Source organism: Trifolium pratense, linkage group LG6 (assembly GCF_020283565.1).
Source record: "Trifolium pratense cultivar HEN17-A07 linkage group LG6, ARS_RC_1.1, whole genome shotgun sequence".
Taxonomy (NCBI): domain Eukaryota; kingdom Viridiplantae; phylum Streptophyta; class Magnoliopsida; order Fabales; family Fabaceae; genus Trifolium; species Trifolium pratense.
The window spans coordinates 18003344-18022853 of NC_060064.1; the positions used below are offsets into that span (position 1 = coordinate 18003344).

The 19510-nt window shown below is 34.3% G+C and overlaps 1 protein-coding gene across 1 annotated transcript; it reads left to right on the plus strand.

The window, feature by feature from the left end:
* The first annotated feature begins 1055 nt into the window (after positions 1-1055).
* LOC123891303 (K(+) efflux antiporter 2, chloroplastic-like) lies at positions 1056-18958 on the plus strand. The gene is made up of 21 exons (XM_045941140.1): positions 1056-1448; positions 1917-3550; positions 3785-3956; positions 4036-4126; positions 5245-5381; positions 5485-5544; positions 5665-5784; positions 6650-6718; positions 8148-8213; positions 8438-8527; positions 9191-9295; positions 9822-9950; positions 11658-11867; positions 12484-12633; positions 16668-16721; positions 16796-16854; positions 17198-17264; positions 17344-17520; positions 17669-17725; positions 18224-18298; positions 18666-18958. Exons 2-21 carry the CDS (start codon positions 1971-1973, stop codon positions 18792-18794), a joined length of 3597 nt encoding a protein of 1198 aa, XP_045797096.1. The 5' UTR covers positions 1056-1448; positions 1917-1970; the 3' UTR covers positions 18795-18958.
* Positions 18959-19510: the final 552 nt, after the last annotated feature.

Sequence of the window (19510 nt, forward strand, 5' to 3'; positions counted from 1 at the left end):
TTGTAGCGATGGCTCTGCTACGAGAAAGAGGTCCTGGTCTAGACATAGTTTTCAGGAAACTGGTCGGGGTTGCTCTCCTTTTTGAAAAGAAAAATGTTTCTTTTGAAGGAATGAGTTCGAATCTGATTTTTTTAGGTAAATCAAATCGCAAACGGCGCCACTAAACTAGTTGTCCAAAAATGATTGTCTTAGGTGATGATGATTCGGCTGGTAGGAATTGTGAATGTTGATAATGAGATGATTTCTTGATCTTTACGGGGGAAAAGGTACCTGCAAAAATGTTAGCACTCGAACGCTCAAGTCAGTATTTGAATGAGGTAAAAACTAGTGTGAATTGGAGGCATATATGTGATACCTAGGGATTGATGTATGAATGCTTGTACAAGAGAATATTAGGATTTACAATATAGTGGGGTCATTCATATGTAGAGGGTCTGCCACATATAACATCTGAATTGTCATTTGCCTGAGAGCATGTTTTGGATATTAGGAGCATGATGTCATTTATCTGTGCTCGTATATTGGTTCCGTGATCATTTGCGCCACATGTTGTACTTATCCCATTATGATAAGCCTTGATGTATATTGGACTTTAGCCGATCCAGAATAATAGGGACTAAAAATGAAATTTAAGATATATATATATATATATATAAGGACAAAAAACATATTTATCCCTATTTATTCTCCTAAAAAAACCCAAAAATCTTTTCATTTTACATTTTTTTTTCTTTTAGTTTTCCATCATTTCTTTTAAAAATCAAACATAGACTAAGACAAAAAGAGCTTAGGAATATCCCCTCATATACTCAATGGCCGTTTTGGTAGCCATTTCAAAAATAAAAAAGGGTCATTCACCATCAAAAAGACAAACAACACCAAACCTTATATTCACACTCAAAAAATATTTTTTTTTTTTTTAATTACTACATATATAATCAAAAACTTAATTCTATATTTTAATTGTACGTGAGTGCGTTTAAAATTGATAGTTGTAACGTGATCACACAAGAATATCTCGTCAATATATTAACAATAGTATTTTTAAATTTATTATATTTATCTCATTGTGAACTTAACTCAGTAGGGAAATCGCATATTTTATGCAAGACGAAGTTCGAACTCCAAAGACTCAACTTATCCGCATTTCTAAGTGGAATTTTTAGCTACTAAATTTATTATTACATTTTTTTTTTAAGAAATTGATTATTATTACATGTAAAAAATTGTTTCAGAGTTTCGCTAGTTCTAAAAGAAAAGAGAAAAAAAAGAAAAAGTGACGCTGGAATTTTGCAAAGTTTCTGAGCATAGTAGCATTAAGCAGCGCCGTCGTCCTCGTTCGTATCGTCTCTACGCCGGCAGCTTCACTCACCGGCTAACCGCCGTCGTGTATTGCAGTCGCCGCCTCACCAAGATACTCCGTCGTTGTCGCTGCCTAGTCGTCTTAGGTGCGTTCTTGTTCCATTTCTTAGGCGAGTTGCGAGTTACGTTTTGTACTTTTTCTTAGATTTCGTTGAACTGAGCTCTGAACTTCGAACACCACGTCGATTCATTCTCCAATTCGTATTTTATCTCTCTACATTTCTCGATCAATTATCTATGAATTTGTTTCAATATCGTTTTCTCACTTAGCTCAGTGAATTATTTGTTTTTGATGAATGAATGTTGAAATTTTGTTTGATCAATATTTTTTTTAATTTTTTAATTTTGAATTTGTTTTTGCCTCGATTTTTGGATTAATTGCTGCTTAGTTATGGAGAATGCGTTAGAAAATATTATTGTATCTGAGTTGTTCATCCTTGAAAGATTCGCACACGGATTTTAGTTTTCTTATTGCTGTATTACAAATTTTGTGACTTATTTTGCTTTGGATGAATTCATATGCACATTTGACTTTTTTTTTCTTTTTTCATTAGGTTTTTGATGAATTGCTGATTGGTATTGGTGAAATTTTTTGAGTGTTGAGAAATATGAATATGGATTTAGGTTGTAGTTTGCCACAGTCAAGAATTTTACACGGAGCCGTGGAGACTAGTTATAGACAAAAATATGTAGGTCAAGTAGGTTTTCTTGACTATAGGAGAGGTTTTGGTTGTGGATTTTTAGGCAAAAGTGTTTTGAGATCACGTTTTAGTGTGGAGAACAAAGTTAGTTGTGTTTCTTCTTGTTGGAATGATTCAAAAGTGGTTGCTGGTGGTGAGTTTAAAGTTTTGAACACAAAGAGAAGTATGTCATGTAAGAATGAGAAACTTCTTATGGGATCCAGATTCATTTGGTTGAAATGCCAGGGTAATGATTCTTTAGCTTATGTTAATGGCAATGGCCGCAATGTTGATTATGTGGAAGGTTCGGGTGAGGATGCAGCGGTGGTACCTATATCTAGTGTTGAATTGGATGTTCCAGTGGAAGAAGGAGGGAGGGCTGAGAAGGAAATAGGAGTAGAGGAACAAAGTGTGGATGAATTGAAAGAACTATTGCAAAAGGCCTTGAAAGAGCTAGAAGTTGCGCAAATAAATAGTACCATGTTTGAGGAAAAGGTTAAAAAAATATCAGAGACTGCCATCTTTTTGCATGATGAAGCAGCCCGATCTTTGAATGATGTTAATTCTACCCTTGACACCATTCAAAAAGTTGCAAATGAAGAACATCAGGCCAAAGAGGCTGTCCAAAATGCTACAATGGCTCTTTCATTAGCCGAGGCAAGACTCCAGGTAGTCATAGAGTCTTTAGAGGCAGCAAAAGAAGTACATGAAGGTTCTAATGAGAGTGATGGCGGTAAGGACTTAACAGAAAAGCAGAGCACACTTTTTGTTGCACAAGAAGATATAAAGGAATGCCAGGAAACTTTGGCAAATTGTGAGGTAGAATTGAGGCGCTTGCAAAATAAAAAGGAAGAGTTGCAAAACGAAGCTAGCAAATTGCAAGAAATTGCTGAAAAGGCACAGCTGGATGCAGTGAAAGCTGAGGAGAATGTTACAAACATAATGCTTTTAGCAGAGCAAGCTGTTGCATTTGAACTTGAGGCTACACAACGTGTGAATGATGCTGAGATTGCTTTACAGAGAGCTAATAAGTCTTTTACAAATTTGAATGCTGACACTGTAGAAACTATACAAGTACAAGATGTCGTGCTTGTTTCTGAGGAGGAGAACAATGTAGAAAGTTTTTCTGATGATGTCACAGTTAGTAGAGACAAAGATTTGGCCACAATTGATGATGCATCTTTGCTTGCCAAGTTATCACCTGAAACAGAATCTGAAAAAGCCATCCAAATTTCAGAAGACACAGCGCAGCCTGATTATATAAGTGATAGTGAGAATGCCATCCAAACAAAAAAGCAGGAAACACAGAAAGATTTGACTAAGGATAGTTCACCATTTGCTCCCAAAGCATTATCGAAAAAGTCATCTCGATTCTTTTCTGCATCGTTCTTTTCTTTTACCGAAGAGGAGGCTGAGTCCACACCAGCATCAGTTTTCCAAGGCCTCATATTATCTGCAAAGAAGCAGTTGCCCAAGCTAGTTCTTGGGTTATTGTTAATGGGAGCAGGGTCTGTGTAACCTTCCTATGCCTTATTCTTTTATTGTTATCTATTTCAAACTTTTTAAATATTAGGATGATTTTTTTAAGATTTTCGGGAAAGATGATTCAGAATATCAAGCAAATTTTTTTAAAGGAGACGATATTGTGCCTTCTTGCCATGTAAATTCATCTTTAAAGTTTTTATACAATGAACATATCCAGTATTCACGATAATGTGTTTTTTTTTTAATACTTATTTCAGAGCTGCTGTCTATGCCAATAGGGCTGAGAAAAATGCTCAGTTCCTTCAACAGCCAGATGTTATTGTGACCAGTGCTGAAGAATTTTCTTCTAATGCAAAGCCTCTATTTAGAAAACTCCAGAAAATCCCCAAGAAAATTAAGAAAATCATTGCGTCGTTACCTCATCAGGAGGTTTGCTTTTCTTCATTCTTTTCCTTTAATCTGATGCTCAACTTTATAAATTTCATCTAACTGTAAATATTTATCCCAGGTGAATGAGGAAGAAGCCTCCCTCTTTGACATGCTCTGGTTATTACTTGCAAGTGTTATATTTGTGCCAATATTTCAAAAAATCCCTGGAGGTATCTTTGTTACCATGATTTCTGAGTGTTGAATTGAACATATTCTATCATAGTATTAACAAAGTTGCTTGTCTAGGACTAGATGTTTTAGAGAGAATGTGATTAGGCACCAAACTCCATAATTGCTTCAATGAAACTTCGATGCATAGATTATCTCCACTCTATTTGGCCCATGGTCCTGTTTCTTGTTGACAATGGGTTATGACCAATGTTTTCAAAATTGGATTGGTCAACTGGTGAATAGAGTTGCTTTATATTGTTTGGAGGCCTGGTGAAGGTCAAAGAGGGTTTCAAACTTGCCTATATATTCTATAAACATATGACTTTACACATACACATACACATACACATACACATATACACATATACACATATACACATACACATACACATACACATACACATACACATACACATACACATACACATACACATACACATACACATACACATACACATACACATACACATACACATACACATACACATACACATACATATACACATATCTGTATGATTGAAGTATCATTGAAAGAGTATAATAAATGTAAATAAATACAATAGATAATAATTATACACTACCTATACAATACATTTATATTGATAAGACATAATATTCTATAATCAATCTTAGCAACAGATAAATACAGTATTAATTTAAAATTCCCTTCATTTGAAGGATTTCATATATAGAATGTAATGTGATATTTAAGCAACAGACATAGTTTGGCTTAGTGGCACCAAAATTTTGTTTGGTCCTCATTAAACCTTGTTCAGTTTGCATGGTTTGATTGGTTCGCCGGTTCAGAATGGTTTCCAATCACAGTTTCTGTGCCCTTATCAGACCTACCCGTGGATTGGTTCATGGTTTACCTGTTCTTCTGACTGACCTGTTTGGTCAGAGTTTGTAAAACTATGGTTATGACAATATGAAACTGTTAAATTTAAGGAAACTTTTTACTTTACTTAAATAGTAAATTGCTTTTTTTGTCTGAAGATTCTAACCATTGTCTGGATGTGTTAAATTTCTTTTAAAGCCATGCATAATAAAATTACTTGTCCTACATTCACATTTCATTGTGCTGATGCTATGCTCTCCATCTTGCAATGATGTTTAGGTAGTCCTGTTCTTGGTTACTTGGCTGCTGGCATCTTGATTGGGCCTTATGGTCTCTCTATCATTCGTCATGTTCATGCGACTAAAGCAATAGCTGAGTTTGGAGTTGTTTTCCTTTTATTCAATATTGGCCTGGAGGTGGGGTTTCCCTATAAGTTCTTGTTCTACCTTAACTTTGAACATCACCATTATCAACTAATCAAGAGTTAAATTGAAGATTTGAACTGCTTTGTTGTTTTAGCTCTCTGTTGAAAGGCTCAGTTCTATGAAGAAATATGTTTTTGGATTAGGTTCTGCGCAGGTGATTGGGAACCTCCATCTTCCATCCTTGTTATTATTGTTCACCTCAAGCTATTTTTTGTTATACTCTAGTAATATATTACTTGACAATTCATAGCATGTATGACTACAACAAATGCAGGTTTTAGCAACTGCTGCAGTTGTTGGCTTGGTGGCTCATTATATCTGTGGCCTACCTGGCCCTGCTGCTATAGTCATCGGGAATGGCCTGGCTTTATCATCCACTGCCGTTGTTCTGCAGGTTAATAACCAAAACATTGTGTGCTTTTAATTAATCTTTTTTCAAGGGGATTTCATCTCCAACTTTGTGGTATACTTTCACACACTAGTCAGTTTAACATCCTTGCTTTCTGTTTCTTGTCACGGCCTGATTTTATTGCAATCAATGTCCAGATTAACAATGCTCATTTAGTCTGCCCAGCTTAAGAATAAAATTATGCTAAAAATGTGTTTATAATTTTGTCATTAGACTTCCAATGTTTCAGTAGAATCTCTCCCAAATTCATCTAACCACACACACTCACACACACACACGCGCACACACAAAATCTATTAATTAACCTCAGGCAGCCATGCTAAAGAACACACCAAAACTCTATTTTACAAACCACCCCAAGCCAAATATAATGACTACTCTACTACTTGGGAAGATCAGCAAATCTTACAAACCTACTACTTTACTACTTGCAATCCTAAAGGAGAGAAATGCGGTAAGTCACACTATCGGTGAGGGAATAGACCCCAACAACATAACTCAAGACATAAAGTAACTAAAGGAAGAAAAACTTATAAACCCAACCAATTTATGATTTGATTTTTCTTTCCTTGAGAGATTCGTGTGTGTAAACTTTTATAAACCTGTCAAGTCAAATATAATGCTCATCTCAGCTTAGGGGCCTTTGCCTCACTTGACACCATCTCATGGCTAGGGGACATCTTATAAACATTTTTTATCGAAAGTTCTTGATGAGTAAATATATTATATATGCAATGAAGGTTGTCTTGTCATCAAATGGGAAAAGACACTGGACGTTCTATCTATATTTTTTTTTTCTTCTTCTGGGAGTTTGCCATGCTTTAATAGTTTCAGTGAACTTGTTTTACAGGTGTTGCAAGAAAGAGGCGAGAGCACATCACGGCATGGGCGAGCTACATTTTCTGTTTTACTTTTTCAGGTAATTTTGCATCTTACCCATCTTATTGGATGCTGAAAAAAGTTTATCGGTAAATGATGTCTAAATTTTACAGAGAATTTAATTCTTGTGTGTTAAGAAGTCCCACATCAGTTGCGAGATGACCTGAATGTGTGTTTATAAGTGAGGGCAATCCTCACCTTATAAGCCGGTTTTGTAGGGTTAAGTTAGGCCCAAATCCCAATTCTAAGATGGATCAGCTAAACATAACTGGCTTCAATACCCCATACCATTGCCTGTACCTTATGGATAAGCTAAACAGGATCTCACATAGTTGCAGGAGAGGTTATTTGAGTGATCATATCAATATCATTGCACTTTGCCGTTTGCATACTCTATCATGTTTCATGCATACTGATTCTCTGCCAGTACCATGTTATGAGAGAGTTGGTTCATGACACATGATAAACAAGGGTCTTCCTAATATTGATCAAGATTCAAGAATTAAACTGCAAAACTAAAAATCTTTATCTGCTGTTGAATGTTGGAACAGATGGATGTACACATTTACATATCTGCCCATCAAGCTTTTTATTTAGTATTTTTTGATGTACTAGTTTTTTAATAGGGTACAATAGCGGCACCGTCATAGTGTTGCCCCTTGGTGCTTCAGCTAGCATCTAGGGTTCTTTGTGTCAGATTTTATTTGTAGTGTTGCCCCTTGGTGCCTCAGCTAGCATCTAGGGTTCTTTGTGTCACATTTTATTGTTGCGATGGAAATCACAACTTTTTGTATGCTTTTGGGCCGTGAGTGCATGATTGTGGAGTGAGAAAAGTGGAAGTGTTTGCTGTGAGATCTTCTGCATTAGCTACGAAGGAAGTTTGGATCCTGGGTAAAGGTGAAACAGAAGCAATTGAAAGAGGAGATGTGGTTGCATGTGGGCAAGAGATGGTGTCAAGTACATAAGAGAAAATGGAGGAGTTGTGGTTTCTAGATTTTGGGGGTTGCTGAAGCAGCGTCTACCGCAATTGAAAGTAGGAGGTTTGATTGCTACACTTTTCTGAAAGGAATATTTTATTGGTCGAGAAGGGTAGGCTGCTGGGGGGAAAGGGAGGGTGTGGTTTTTTGTTTCTTAGATCAGAGAGGGGTGTTGGGCCATTCTGCACCCTGAAAGTATTGCTTAAGTCGTGTGTGTGTCATGAATTTTGAGTATTTTATTTTTAAAATGTTTGAGCATTAATATGCAGATAATATTGATTATTTAATCAGCAGTTTTTATTTAGTCGCAGTGTGCGCTATCCTACTATAGTGTTTTTTAGGTCTGTTGCTCTATCTGGTCAATTGTTGTGTGAATTTGAAATGTCATATTTTACCTGTTTTTTATTAGCTCGGAATACCTTTCATATCTTTCTTCAATTGGCATTGCAATATTTGGACCCAAAATTTATTTTACTCTTTGTTTCTATTCAGGATTTGGCTGTTGTAGTCTTGCTAATACTCATACCTCTTATTTCACCAAATTCTTCCAAAGGAGGGGTAAGGTTTTTCTAGACACTCCGTTGTAAAATACTTGTTTCTCATAGGTAGACTATTGCTGTCATGAGGTTTAGCTGTTTTGAATATGATCAAGTTGCACGAACCTCGGTGAGGACTGAGAAAGTTCATGACATGAAAAATTCAATGTTTTAGTTTGTCCATGCATTAGGCTTGGTGGGATAAGGCTTGGTTGTCGTTGTAAAAGAGACAGTCTCTGTTTTCAGGTTGGTTTTCAAGCCATTGCTGAAGCTCTTGGACTGGCAGCTGTTAAGGCAGCAGTCGCCATTACTGCCATAATTGCAGGTGGACGATTGGTAAGTTTTTTCAAAATTGACATGCGAGGTCTCATCACTACAACTTCTAATTATTATTACATAATCCTAGGCTTGTAGCTGGCGCTTACTTTTTTATACTTGAAAAGGAAATATCACTTTTTATTGTCCTCATGAATCGCTATATCTATTTTATTTTTGTCTTGCTAATATTTGTTTCAAGTGCTTTTCAAATCACATGTGTATAGCGCATAAAGCTAGGCCATCAATTCTATAGTTTCAACTATAGTCATGCTTGACCGAAGTTACGGACCATTTGAAATAATGTACCTAGTTGTTTATGACGGTCGAACTACTAGGGCCTGACTCCTGATGGAAGTTCTTGATAAATTTTGTGCCTTGTTAGTGGATTGAATGCTGCGGCCGGCCATTCAACCAGTTGCAATAACGTACCTAGTTGTTTATAACGGTTGAAATATGAGGTCTTGATGGAAGTTTCTATGTAATTTTTGTGCCTTGGGTTAGTGGATTGAATGCTGCAACCATTCAGGATCCTAATGATAAAACATATATATCATAAACAACCATTTGTTCAATTGATAAGTGATATTATTTCGGGATTCAATAGGAAGGCTTTCAATGGTGATACTTCATTTGCAGAATAGTGTGGGCTGTGTATACTGAGTTTCATCTTCTTCTTTGCAGCTTCTTCGGCCAATATACAAGCAAGTTGCTGAAAATCAAAATGCCGAAATCTTCTCAGCCAATACACTTCTTGTTATTCTTGGGACCAGTCTTCTTACCGCCAGGGTACATGATTATTATATTGCTTTCCTTTTCATCCTTTCTTTAGGTTTTTGACTGGCTGAAGAGTTTCTTCTAGTGTTTTTGTTCATTATAGAAGCAATTGTTCATGTCTTCGGTAATATTATCTTAGAATACTTTAGAAAATGAGAAGGCTAGCCAAGGTTTGATTGATTGGTTTAACGACTATTCTGAAAACTACTGAATCATTGAAGAAATTACCAAACATTTTTAGAAGTTAACTTAGTCCCACATTGTTTTGTACAAATATTTATTCGTTTTCTCAAAAGAAATTTTAATATTCTTACAAACTTCATTACTATTAAATCTTAATTGTATAGAATAACAATATAATAAATCAATAATATGCATTTTTTTTCCTTCAAAAAATATGCATTTTTGTGTGTGTGTGTGTCTTTGTGTTTGATCATTAAACCATAACCTGGTTTGATGTTCAGAACATTGGGTTTAAGTTCATTATTTTTGTATCCATAATCTGAGCTTAACATTTTTTCCCTTTTTCTTTAAACAGGCAGGACTTTCAATGGCACTGGGAGCATTTTTGGCTGGTTTACTACTGGCAGAAACTGAATTTTCCTTGCAGGTTGAATCTGATATTGCACCATATCGTGGCCTTCTTTTGGGGCTCTTCTTTATGACGGTAGGTGCTGAATATCAAAATTCACAAATTTATTAATTGTTTTATTTTATTTGTTCATGTGACAAACATCCATTAGAGAACTGCAATTTAAAACCATCTCGTCAATTATCTAGTGCGAATTATTCTTATAGAAATATTCAAAAGCAATGAAATGACCACTTAACACTTAACGAATCATACATTAGAGATGAAAAGGGAAGTGGGAATCATACATTAGAGATGAAAAGGGAAGTGGTGGGTAGCTGGATACTAAATACTCCCTCTGTCCAAATTTATAAGGAAAAAAGCTCACTTTTCTTGTCCGAAATTATAAGAAAAAATAATAATTTTGATCTTATTCCTGTGAAATTAAATTTAAATTGCATTTAATTTGTTCTCTCTCTCTCTCTCTCTCTCTCTCTCATTTTCTCCATAGCAAATTGCCAATTAAAATTGATTTTACATTTTTCCATAAAACTTATTCCAAGGAAAAAACAAATGACAAGACAAAAAAATTGTTTTAAATTACTTATGTTTTGGGAGTACATAGCTGGTGTACTACAATATGGTAGTCATAGTCATTGGATAAGGGATAGGATGCATTTTAGGTTTTGTTCAAAGAGCAGAGTTGATTTGGTCCTATATGTCCTCTTTTGGGACAACCTCATGCAACAACAGTACACTGGATAATATTTCATTTTTTCACCAGATAGAAAATTTCTTTCTTGCATTGAATGCAAACACTACAGTTCATCTCCATCTTCTTGTTTCCTTTCAAGATTAAGCTGCCCTTTGTGCTTTCATATTCAATGATTATGATCAGGATTTCATGCCACGAAGTTATCTTTCAAAATGAAAAATTCAAAGTTAGATCCTTCAATGTGAAAAACTATATAAAGTTGAAAACTTTAGTGATCAAACTATTTCTTTTGAATGGGTCCATACAAAGTAACTAGCTGCTCCAGAAAAATTTATAAAGTTAGTTTTGGATTCGACAACGGTTTTGTGACGAAGAATTCAAAATTTAAGATTTAAGGATACCTTTTAGTTGGAAAACAACTGAAAAAAGAATTTCAGTAGAGTATTTGTTAGTACTAAAATGAATGACGTCTAAATGCTTCTTGTGGACTCATCCTCTCACAAAAGCAATACATGCGTTGATGATTGTGGTCGGTTATGAATTGAGCTTTACACCTCCCCAACAACATTAACCGAACTTAATCCCACTTAACTAGGATTTGTGTTGGAGATAAACCTTTATATTATTAGAAAGAAAACTAAACTTTTTAAAGCAAGAAGGGTTTTACACAGTTTGAAACATTTGTTAATCTCTATGAAGCACGGATACAAACACGGACACCTGTAACGACTTGCGACATCGATAATAATTTGAGAAAATGACATGACTCAATGTAATCATATGTGTCGGTGTTGGACACCGACGCATGTCCACACCGGGAAGCACCTAATCCGAGGAGTGTCCGTGCTTCATTGGTTTAATCTAGAATCTTGATATAACAACTATGTTGAATTGAGCAAAAAATATCGAGTTTTCCTGTTGATTTGTCTTTGGATTCTAGGTATTATTGTTGCAAACATGGTTGTTAAGCGCGCGAGGATGATTAAAAGATTAAGCCAACTTCAATAGTTTATTTTATTTCTGGGGAAAAGCCACCTTCAATATGTTATTTATGTAATTAATAGCAATTATATTTTGCAAATTTTCAGGTTGGAATGTCAATCGATCCAAAACTTTTTGTTTCAAACTTCCCAGTCGTCATGGGGACACTGACACTCTTAATATGCGGAAAGACTATCTTAGTTTCTTTGATGGGTAGAATCTTTGGGATTTCCCTCATTTCAGCTTTAAGAGCTGGTCTTCTTCTTGCTCCTGGTGGAGAATTTGCATTTGTGGCTTTTGGTGAAGCTGTTAATCAGGTTTTTGTTTTTGAATACTGTTTTCCTTACCAAGAATCTGTGCGTTACTATTACACTTTGAATTATATCTTTATATCAATGTAAAATAAGTTATTTTGACAGAGTTAGTTTGACAAATGGATAAATAATGTTCTTGTGAAAAATAGGAAGAAATAATTTTTCTGAATGTGCTTAGAGTTCTACTTTGCACCCAGCACCAGGTTTTATTTAGAGTTGGTAATTACAATAGTAATAAATACATATGTTGTTTACAAGGGTGTAATTAAGACCACAGCTTCCTAAGATACGTTGAGCAGTTGTACTTAATCTCCTAGCTGTATACTGAACCTTAGCTACTTGGAAAGTGTAGAATAATTAATATATTAAATATAAATGGGATTGGTCCCCCTTGGATTAGTCGGTCTTAAGGCCGGATACCAAGTTTTCAAAAAAAAATAAAATAAAATATAAATATAAGTTTGTATCTCTTGTTGCCTTTAGTTTTTTTTTATCATCAATCATCTTTGTATGTTGATAAATATAAAATTATTTGTGTATTAGTAGCTGATAAGTTTTATTTTCTTTGATAATCAGTAAAAATAAAACTATTAATTTTTGCTAATTGACATTTCTGCAGGGCATAATGTCTTCTCAGCTATCTTCTTTGCTGTTTCTTGTTGTGGGCATTTCAATGGCCATCACTCCATGGCTAGCTGCAGGAGGCCAGTTTATTGCTTCCCGTTTCGAGCAGCATGATGTTAGAAGTTTATTACCTGTAGAAAGTGAGGTAAATTTCCTTACTTTAGTAGCTGACCAGTAACTTTGATAATTGCATGTGGTCATAAATTTTTAGCCTTAGAATCTATGAAGCATATATTCCGACACAAACATCTGACACAACACAGACACAATGACATTGCTAATATAAAAAAGGCTTAACTACACAATACACATTTGGTCCCTTACGTTTATTTTAGGTTTCAATTTGGTCCCTTATGTTTAAAAAGTATCAATTTGGTCCCTCACGTTATTGACATTACGCTTAGTTAGTCCTTTCCGTCACTAGGTTGACTAACTCCGTTTGTAATGCCCACGTGGCCAGTGACGGAGCCAGAACTTTTGAATAGTGGGGGCATTATATATAAATTTGTCGAATTAAATATGTAAATAACATTACGTACCAAAAAATATATATATGTAAATAACATTTCATTTTTTAAGCCCCGTTTATAACTTAATATATCATAAATTGTTTTCTACATGTTTTATATTCTAAAATAGTTGATAATTTTCTCATTATCAATTAAAAAAATTCTCTGTAACAATAGAGTTTTCACTATTACTAACACAAATTCAAGGATCTTTAAGTTTTACGTTTGTAAAAGTTATGTCATTTACGTTTCTTAGGTAACAGTTAGATCCTTAAGTTTTTTAGGTAACAAATAGGTCTTTTAAGTTTCTAATTTGTTGTATTGTTACCCTTCTAGTTAACCTCCTTACTTTGTTGCACCGTGACCATTAACATTGACTTTCACCATGGTGGATATTTTGATGAAAACGACAATATGTTAGAGGAGATTACTTGAAAGGGTAACGATGCGACAAATTTTTACAACAAATGGATAAAGGGATACCGTTTAACAAGATATATATATAGTTACCTATATATAGTTACCTATATATATAGGGTCTTGTTATCTTGTGTTGAGTTGGGTTTTTTTTTTTTGGGTGGTCTGGTTCACATTTATGAAAAATTATAGTTACCTAGATATATATGTATCCTATTCTATATACTACTTAATTTTTTTTCAAAACTTTGTGAAGGCACATGCCCACACAACCTATCAAGTGGCTCCGTCCCTGCACGTGGCTAACAGAAATGCCGACTTGGACACATAGCCATCCTATTTTGTACATGTAGGCGCCACATGTAAACACTTAATTAAAAAAATATTTATAATTTTTAAATGCTTTATGAAATGCAAATGATGTTCAAGCAAATCTGCAAACTAAAAACACAACCTTCAAACATTCATCTACTCCAAAATCTCATTAGTCATCCTCTCTTCCTTCACTCATCGCCATTCTTCATTCACCTCTCTTCCTTCAACTCTCTCAACCCAACAGAAATAAAATCCAACAAACAAATTCAAACCAAAACTTATAAATTAAAACCCAAACCATGAAAATCACAAACTCCAAAACCATAAGATTAAGAAGAAACAGAGATAAAAAAAGAATGAAATCAGATTTGATACAAAATATTTTGATTTGGGATTTGGAAGTTGATTGGGCATTTCAATCTAGTAGATTGGGGTTTCAATATGGGTTTTAGATCAGGTGAGATGAGCAAAGGTTTGGGTTTAAGATTTGATATTTTGGAGTTTCAATCTAAAACAAACGTGGCCTCAATTTCATAGTTTTGTTGTTGTTCCCTTGCTGGAACTTTAGTTTGTCCTTTGTAGTTTTTTATTGTTAAAGGTGAAAGGGATGGAGTAGATATGTGGTGAAGCTGGTGATGGTGGTGGTGGTGAAGATGATGATTTGCTGGATTTTTCGTTGGTGTTCTTTGTGTTTTTTCTGTTGAAGGTGAAGAGAGGATTGAGTAAATATGATGAAGAAGATGATGGTGGTGGAGAAGACGATTGTGTGTTGTTCTTTACAAAATCAATTTTTTCTATTTTATGTTTTGTTTTATTAAACTCAATATTATGTGGAATTTTACAAAATTTTAATTACATAAGTGTGTCCATGTGTGCATTTCTGTTAACCATGTGGACATTACAAACGAAGTTAGTCAACGAATTGACGGAAAAGACTAACTAATGCAAACGGTGGAAACGTAAGGGACCAAATTGATACTTGTTAAAAGTAAGAAACCAAATTGAAACCTAAAATAAACGTAAGGGACCAAATGTGTAGTTAAGCCTATAAAAAACACAGGACAATAACACCGATACTTATATCATTTTATTAAAATATGAATACTTCTCACCGGGAATACTTATATGAATACTTATCTATAAACGATCTAAATTACACACACATCTAAATTGAGCAATTTATTTCATTAATTTTTTTTTTTAAACAAAGATGTCATAATCCTTCATCGATCCACTCCTACTGAAAAGCTAAAAATGATATGATCAAATTTAATGTCTTTAACTCCTCGACACATCTTTATAACCCTCGTAGATGTATCTAGATGAATCAAAAAAATGTCTAAGGTGTGTCAAAGCAAAATAAAAAAAGATTTTTTGAGCACACTTGTTTGAGAACTACTGAACCCCTGAAGCCCACCATTCTTAGAAGTAGTGAACTACTAAAGTAGATGTATGATAGAGTCCATAACTGGGCTCTCCTACGGGTGAACTACTGAACCCCACCATTCTTAGAAGTAGATTGTTTCCTGTGTTTCATCGGAATAAAAAAGTCTTGCAGTGCAGGTAAAATGAAACTGTGTTGTATGTATTAAGACTGATATCAAGGAAGCAGGGGTTTGTTCACTTGATTCTGAAGAATATTTTAGTTAAACTATCCCAATCCTACTTTGCTAGTTATATTTCTTAAGTTCAAATTCCCAAAATTTTATGCATTGATCTCCTGAAAAACTAAGTCAAGACTCAAAGATGCATCTGCTATTGGTTTCTTTGTAGTCCATAAAAATTAGTAAAGATTTGGTACAAGATTGCACAAATGTAGCTGAAAAAAGGAGTAACAGAAGTGTGAAATTTTGTCACGTGTCATTAGGAAGGACTTTTCCTATAATAGATAGATTAGTTTAAGATTGGCTCAGTTATTCTTGAGTTTCAAGAAATATTGGTTGGATGAATAAATTTCATTAAATTTTAATCCTTTAAACTATGTGTGTGTGTGTATATATTGTTGATATTTAATATGATAGAGTATCCTAGATTATTCTTAGCATAGCATATTTCATAGTACATATTCCTTTTGTAATTAATGCTCTTAATTGTAGAATTGGCTATATAATAGAATGTCCATGATGCTCTTATACACACGGTTTTCACCATATGCCTCTTGTTTTCTCTTTCTTTTTCCCTTTCAATATATATATATATATATATATATATATATATACACACACTTTTCAGAGATCAAATTACTCCACTCGGTACATAGACATTAAATTTTATCAATTAAACTGTTAAATGCTGTTGTATTATCTTAAAGATTATGCACACCCAATTTTAGATGAATTGGACATTCGTACATATACCATCTTAAAATTGATGTTTTACTTGTATTTTAAAAGTATATTATTCATTGGATTGAAATTATTTGATGAAGTAATAAACAATTTTTGAAATATTATGAAAATTTGCGTACTTGATCTACTCAATAGTTGCTTTAAATTTGATGGTTGGATTGAGAAAATTTAATGCCTTTAAGAGTTCTCAAGTGGAAAACTTCTGAAAGGAGTTACTTCTAGAGTATGTTTCCCCACTATATATTGTTGTGTCTAAATGTAGTTGCGTATAGTTGCGACTAAGGTGGTAAATATGAAGTCAGTTAATAAAGTCCCATGAATCCCTAATACCTTGTTGTACTCTATAGCGATAGTTCTAGTGTTTTAGAATAAAATTCTTAATCGGAGAAATGATAAATATTTCTGTTATATTTTATAGGAATTAGATTTGAGTGTAGAACTCTAAATGTGGTTTCACATAATGAATTGATGTTAAAATGAAGTGATACACTGCATTTACACAAATTATTGAGAAGCAAGTAACTGTAACTAACTAACAAGATTAACAAATAACTAGCTCTAACAGAAATTTTGGATTTCATCTTTTTCAGACAGATGATCTGCAAGATCATATCATTATTTGTGGATTTGGACGAGTTGGCCAGGTATATTCTCTATATTTTTGTTATATTAATTAGTTTCCATCAAGTGTGCAGGAGTTTACCTATGTTATTTTCAGATCATTGCACAACTTCTTTCTGAGCGACTTATTCCATTTGTTGCACTAGATGTGAGAAGGTAACACAACATTCTAATCGAAATTTCTATCCTTTTCTTGTGATTTTTCTTATCGACGAATGATTTCTATCCTTTTAAGATTAAGAGTGTCTTATATTATCTCTTGGGATTAGTTTATTAAGTTTTCCTTATTTATTTAGGATTGAGGTTATGTATCCCTACTATAAATAGGGAGTAGTGTTTAACCTTTGTATCAAAAGTTATTATCGATAGTTTTCAATCAAACTGATTATTATTTTTCTCATTCTTTTGTCTAAAATGCATATCTTCAACACTTTGCAATACTTATCTTTTCTGTATCTGCCAATATTAACCTGCTATCCATATTTGCCAATATTAACAGTGAAAGAGTGGCTGTTGGGCGAGCCCTGGATCTCCCTGTGTACTTTGGAGATGCTGGCAGTCGAGAGGTAGTACACATGAGTCATGACTTAGGTACATGTGTCACATACTTCTTGTTACCTGATTTTCTTTTTAATGGATCACTAGGTCCTACATAAGGTCGGGGCTGAAAGGGCATGTGCTGCAGCTATAACACTAGATACTCCTGGAGCAAATTATAGAACAGTTTGGGCTCTTAGCAAGTACTTCCCTAACGTGAAGACGTTTGTCCGTGCCCATGACGTTGATCATGGATTGAATTTAGAAAAGGCCGGAGCTACTGCGGTAATATTGTCATACCCATTACCAGTATTCATGTTTTAGTTATCTTATGGGACAAATCCAAAACCGTAGGAATAGTCATGCTCTTAATTCTTGCTTTTCTATATCAAATTAGTGGAATGCTTACTGTAGCATTTTCTGTCATTTGCAGGTGGTACCAGAGACCTTGGAACCAAGTCTTCAACTAGCAGCCGCTGTACTTGCTCAGGTAAATCAAATTTCATTGAATATCCTAACTGAATCCTCTGCAACCAGTGCAGCCAAATCTCGCCGCTAAATCAAGATATGATGGGATTCAATGGTGTGTATTTGGCTGGACGGGCTGTACAGCTGAAGAGAATCTGAGTTGATTTTGATTGCCACATGCAAATATTTTTATCTCCTGTCTCTGATAATGTTTATGTTAACACTTTTATTTAATTATGACATTATTAAGATATAAAAGATCATTTTCGTTTCTTGTTGTGATGAAATCTTGGTTACATTAGCTGAAAAATTCCCGTGTAATAATTTACTGAGCAACAAATGCTGCACTTTCATAAAAAATATGAAAGAACGGAAATGAATGTCAGGTAATGTTTAATGTAGGCCTTCTCAGAATCAAAGTATTCAAAGAAAAGGTTTTGGTTAATACCAGCTTATATAAATATTTAATGCATGGAGATTGTTGGCATTCAATTTTATAAAGTATTTTTTCTTTCTTTAGGCTAAACTCCCCGCATCAGAGATTTCAGCGACAATAAATGAATTCAGATGCCGACATCTAGCTGAGCTTACAGAGGTATGCATTCTGGAGATCTAGTCCCTGAGTATGGTGTTGTCAACTTTGTTCCTGGAACTAAAGAGTTCTGAATGATCCCCAAATTAAAATTCTCAATCACATTAGTCATTGCTAGACAATTTTGGTGTCTAATTTGACTGATCCAAAATGACTAATATGATTGGAAAATTTATATTTTAGGGACTATTTTAAAATACTAATAATATCAGGGGCTAAACTGATAGCACACCATTATTTTAGAGATTAAATTAGTGATTTGATCTTCCAAACTAATTCAAAATCATGCAATGCTCAAATCTCTCTTGTATAGTAGATGTATGAATGAATGAATGAATCTATGTATTTTGTTCTTGTTCTGTTTATGCAGTTGTGTGAAGCAAGTGGAAGTTCTCTTGGTTATGGATATACTAGAATTATGAGCAAATCCAAATCTCAATCCCCAGATACATTAGATTTAGATGAGACCCAAGTCTCTGAAAGTACACTGGCAGTATGAAGATTACCTCACATATACAAAGTAGAAGGCAGAAGAAAATAAAGGTAGGGAAAAGGGAAATAATTGTGAGAAAAAAAAATGTACAGCAGATTGTAAGTTCCATTATGTACAGAAATATAGCGGGATAGAATGAGATACAATGGTTTCAACTTTCACGTCACTTTCATCTTTTCTCTTATGCTGGAAAATTTTGGCTCCGAAAGTTGTCAAAATTCTGTCCGAGAATAATCTCTGTTGCTGCTGTTGTATATGCCGTTGGCGTTGTTTTATTTTCCCTTGTTCTTTTGAAAGACACGGTGTCCCATTTTTGTAATTTTTTCATTCTCCAATTTCTTTATCTATAAAATAAAACCACCTCATTCCTTCCCTCTTTCACTTCCACCTCTCTTCTCCACTCACCCACACCACCACCTCCATGAATATAAAGCTCTTTCTTGTTTTCCTTTCAGAAATTACATAACACACAGTGACACAGGCCTTCAACTTGTTCCTCAGCCCTGTCTTATATTGATGCAATCATCACCTTTTTCAATAACGATGGCTACTATAATACAAATACATCAATATTTTCATGAATGTTCTTGGGTTAAACCACCTCAAAAACTAGCTTTCATGATGCAAATGTTTTACAAATGGAATTTCAATCATGAGAATTACTTAAGTAGCGGATGTTATAAAAATGAGAAATTTTGAAAATGTCATCTGTAACATGTCTT

What these genes read in the sequence shown, in the direction of transcription:
- LOC123891303 (XM_045941140.1), top strand. Translation starts at nt 1,971, where the DNA reads ATGAATATGGATTTAGGTTGTAGTTTGCCACAGTCAAGAATTTTACAC. An exon ending in TTATTGTTAATGGGAGCAGG is followed by an intron (nt 3,551 to 3,784) that starts GTCTGTGTAACC and finishes TACTTATTTCAG; the next exon opens with AGCTGCTGTCTATGCCAATA. An exon ending in TTTCTGTTTTACTTTTTCAG is followed by an intron (nt 6,719 to 8,147) that starts GTAATTTTGCAT and finishes GTTTCTATTCAG; the next exon opens with GATTTGGCTGTTGTAGTCTT.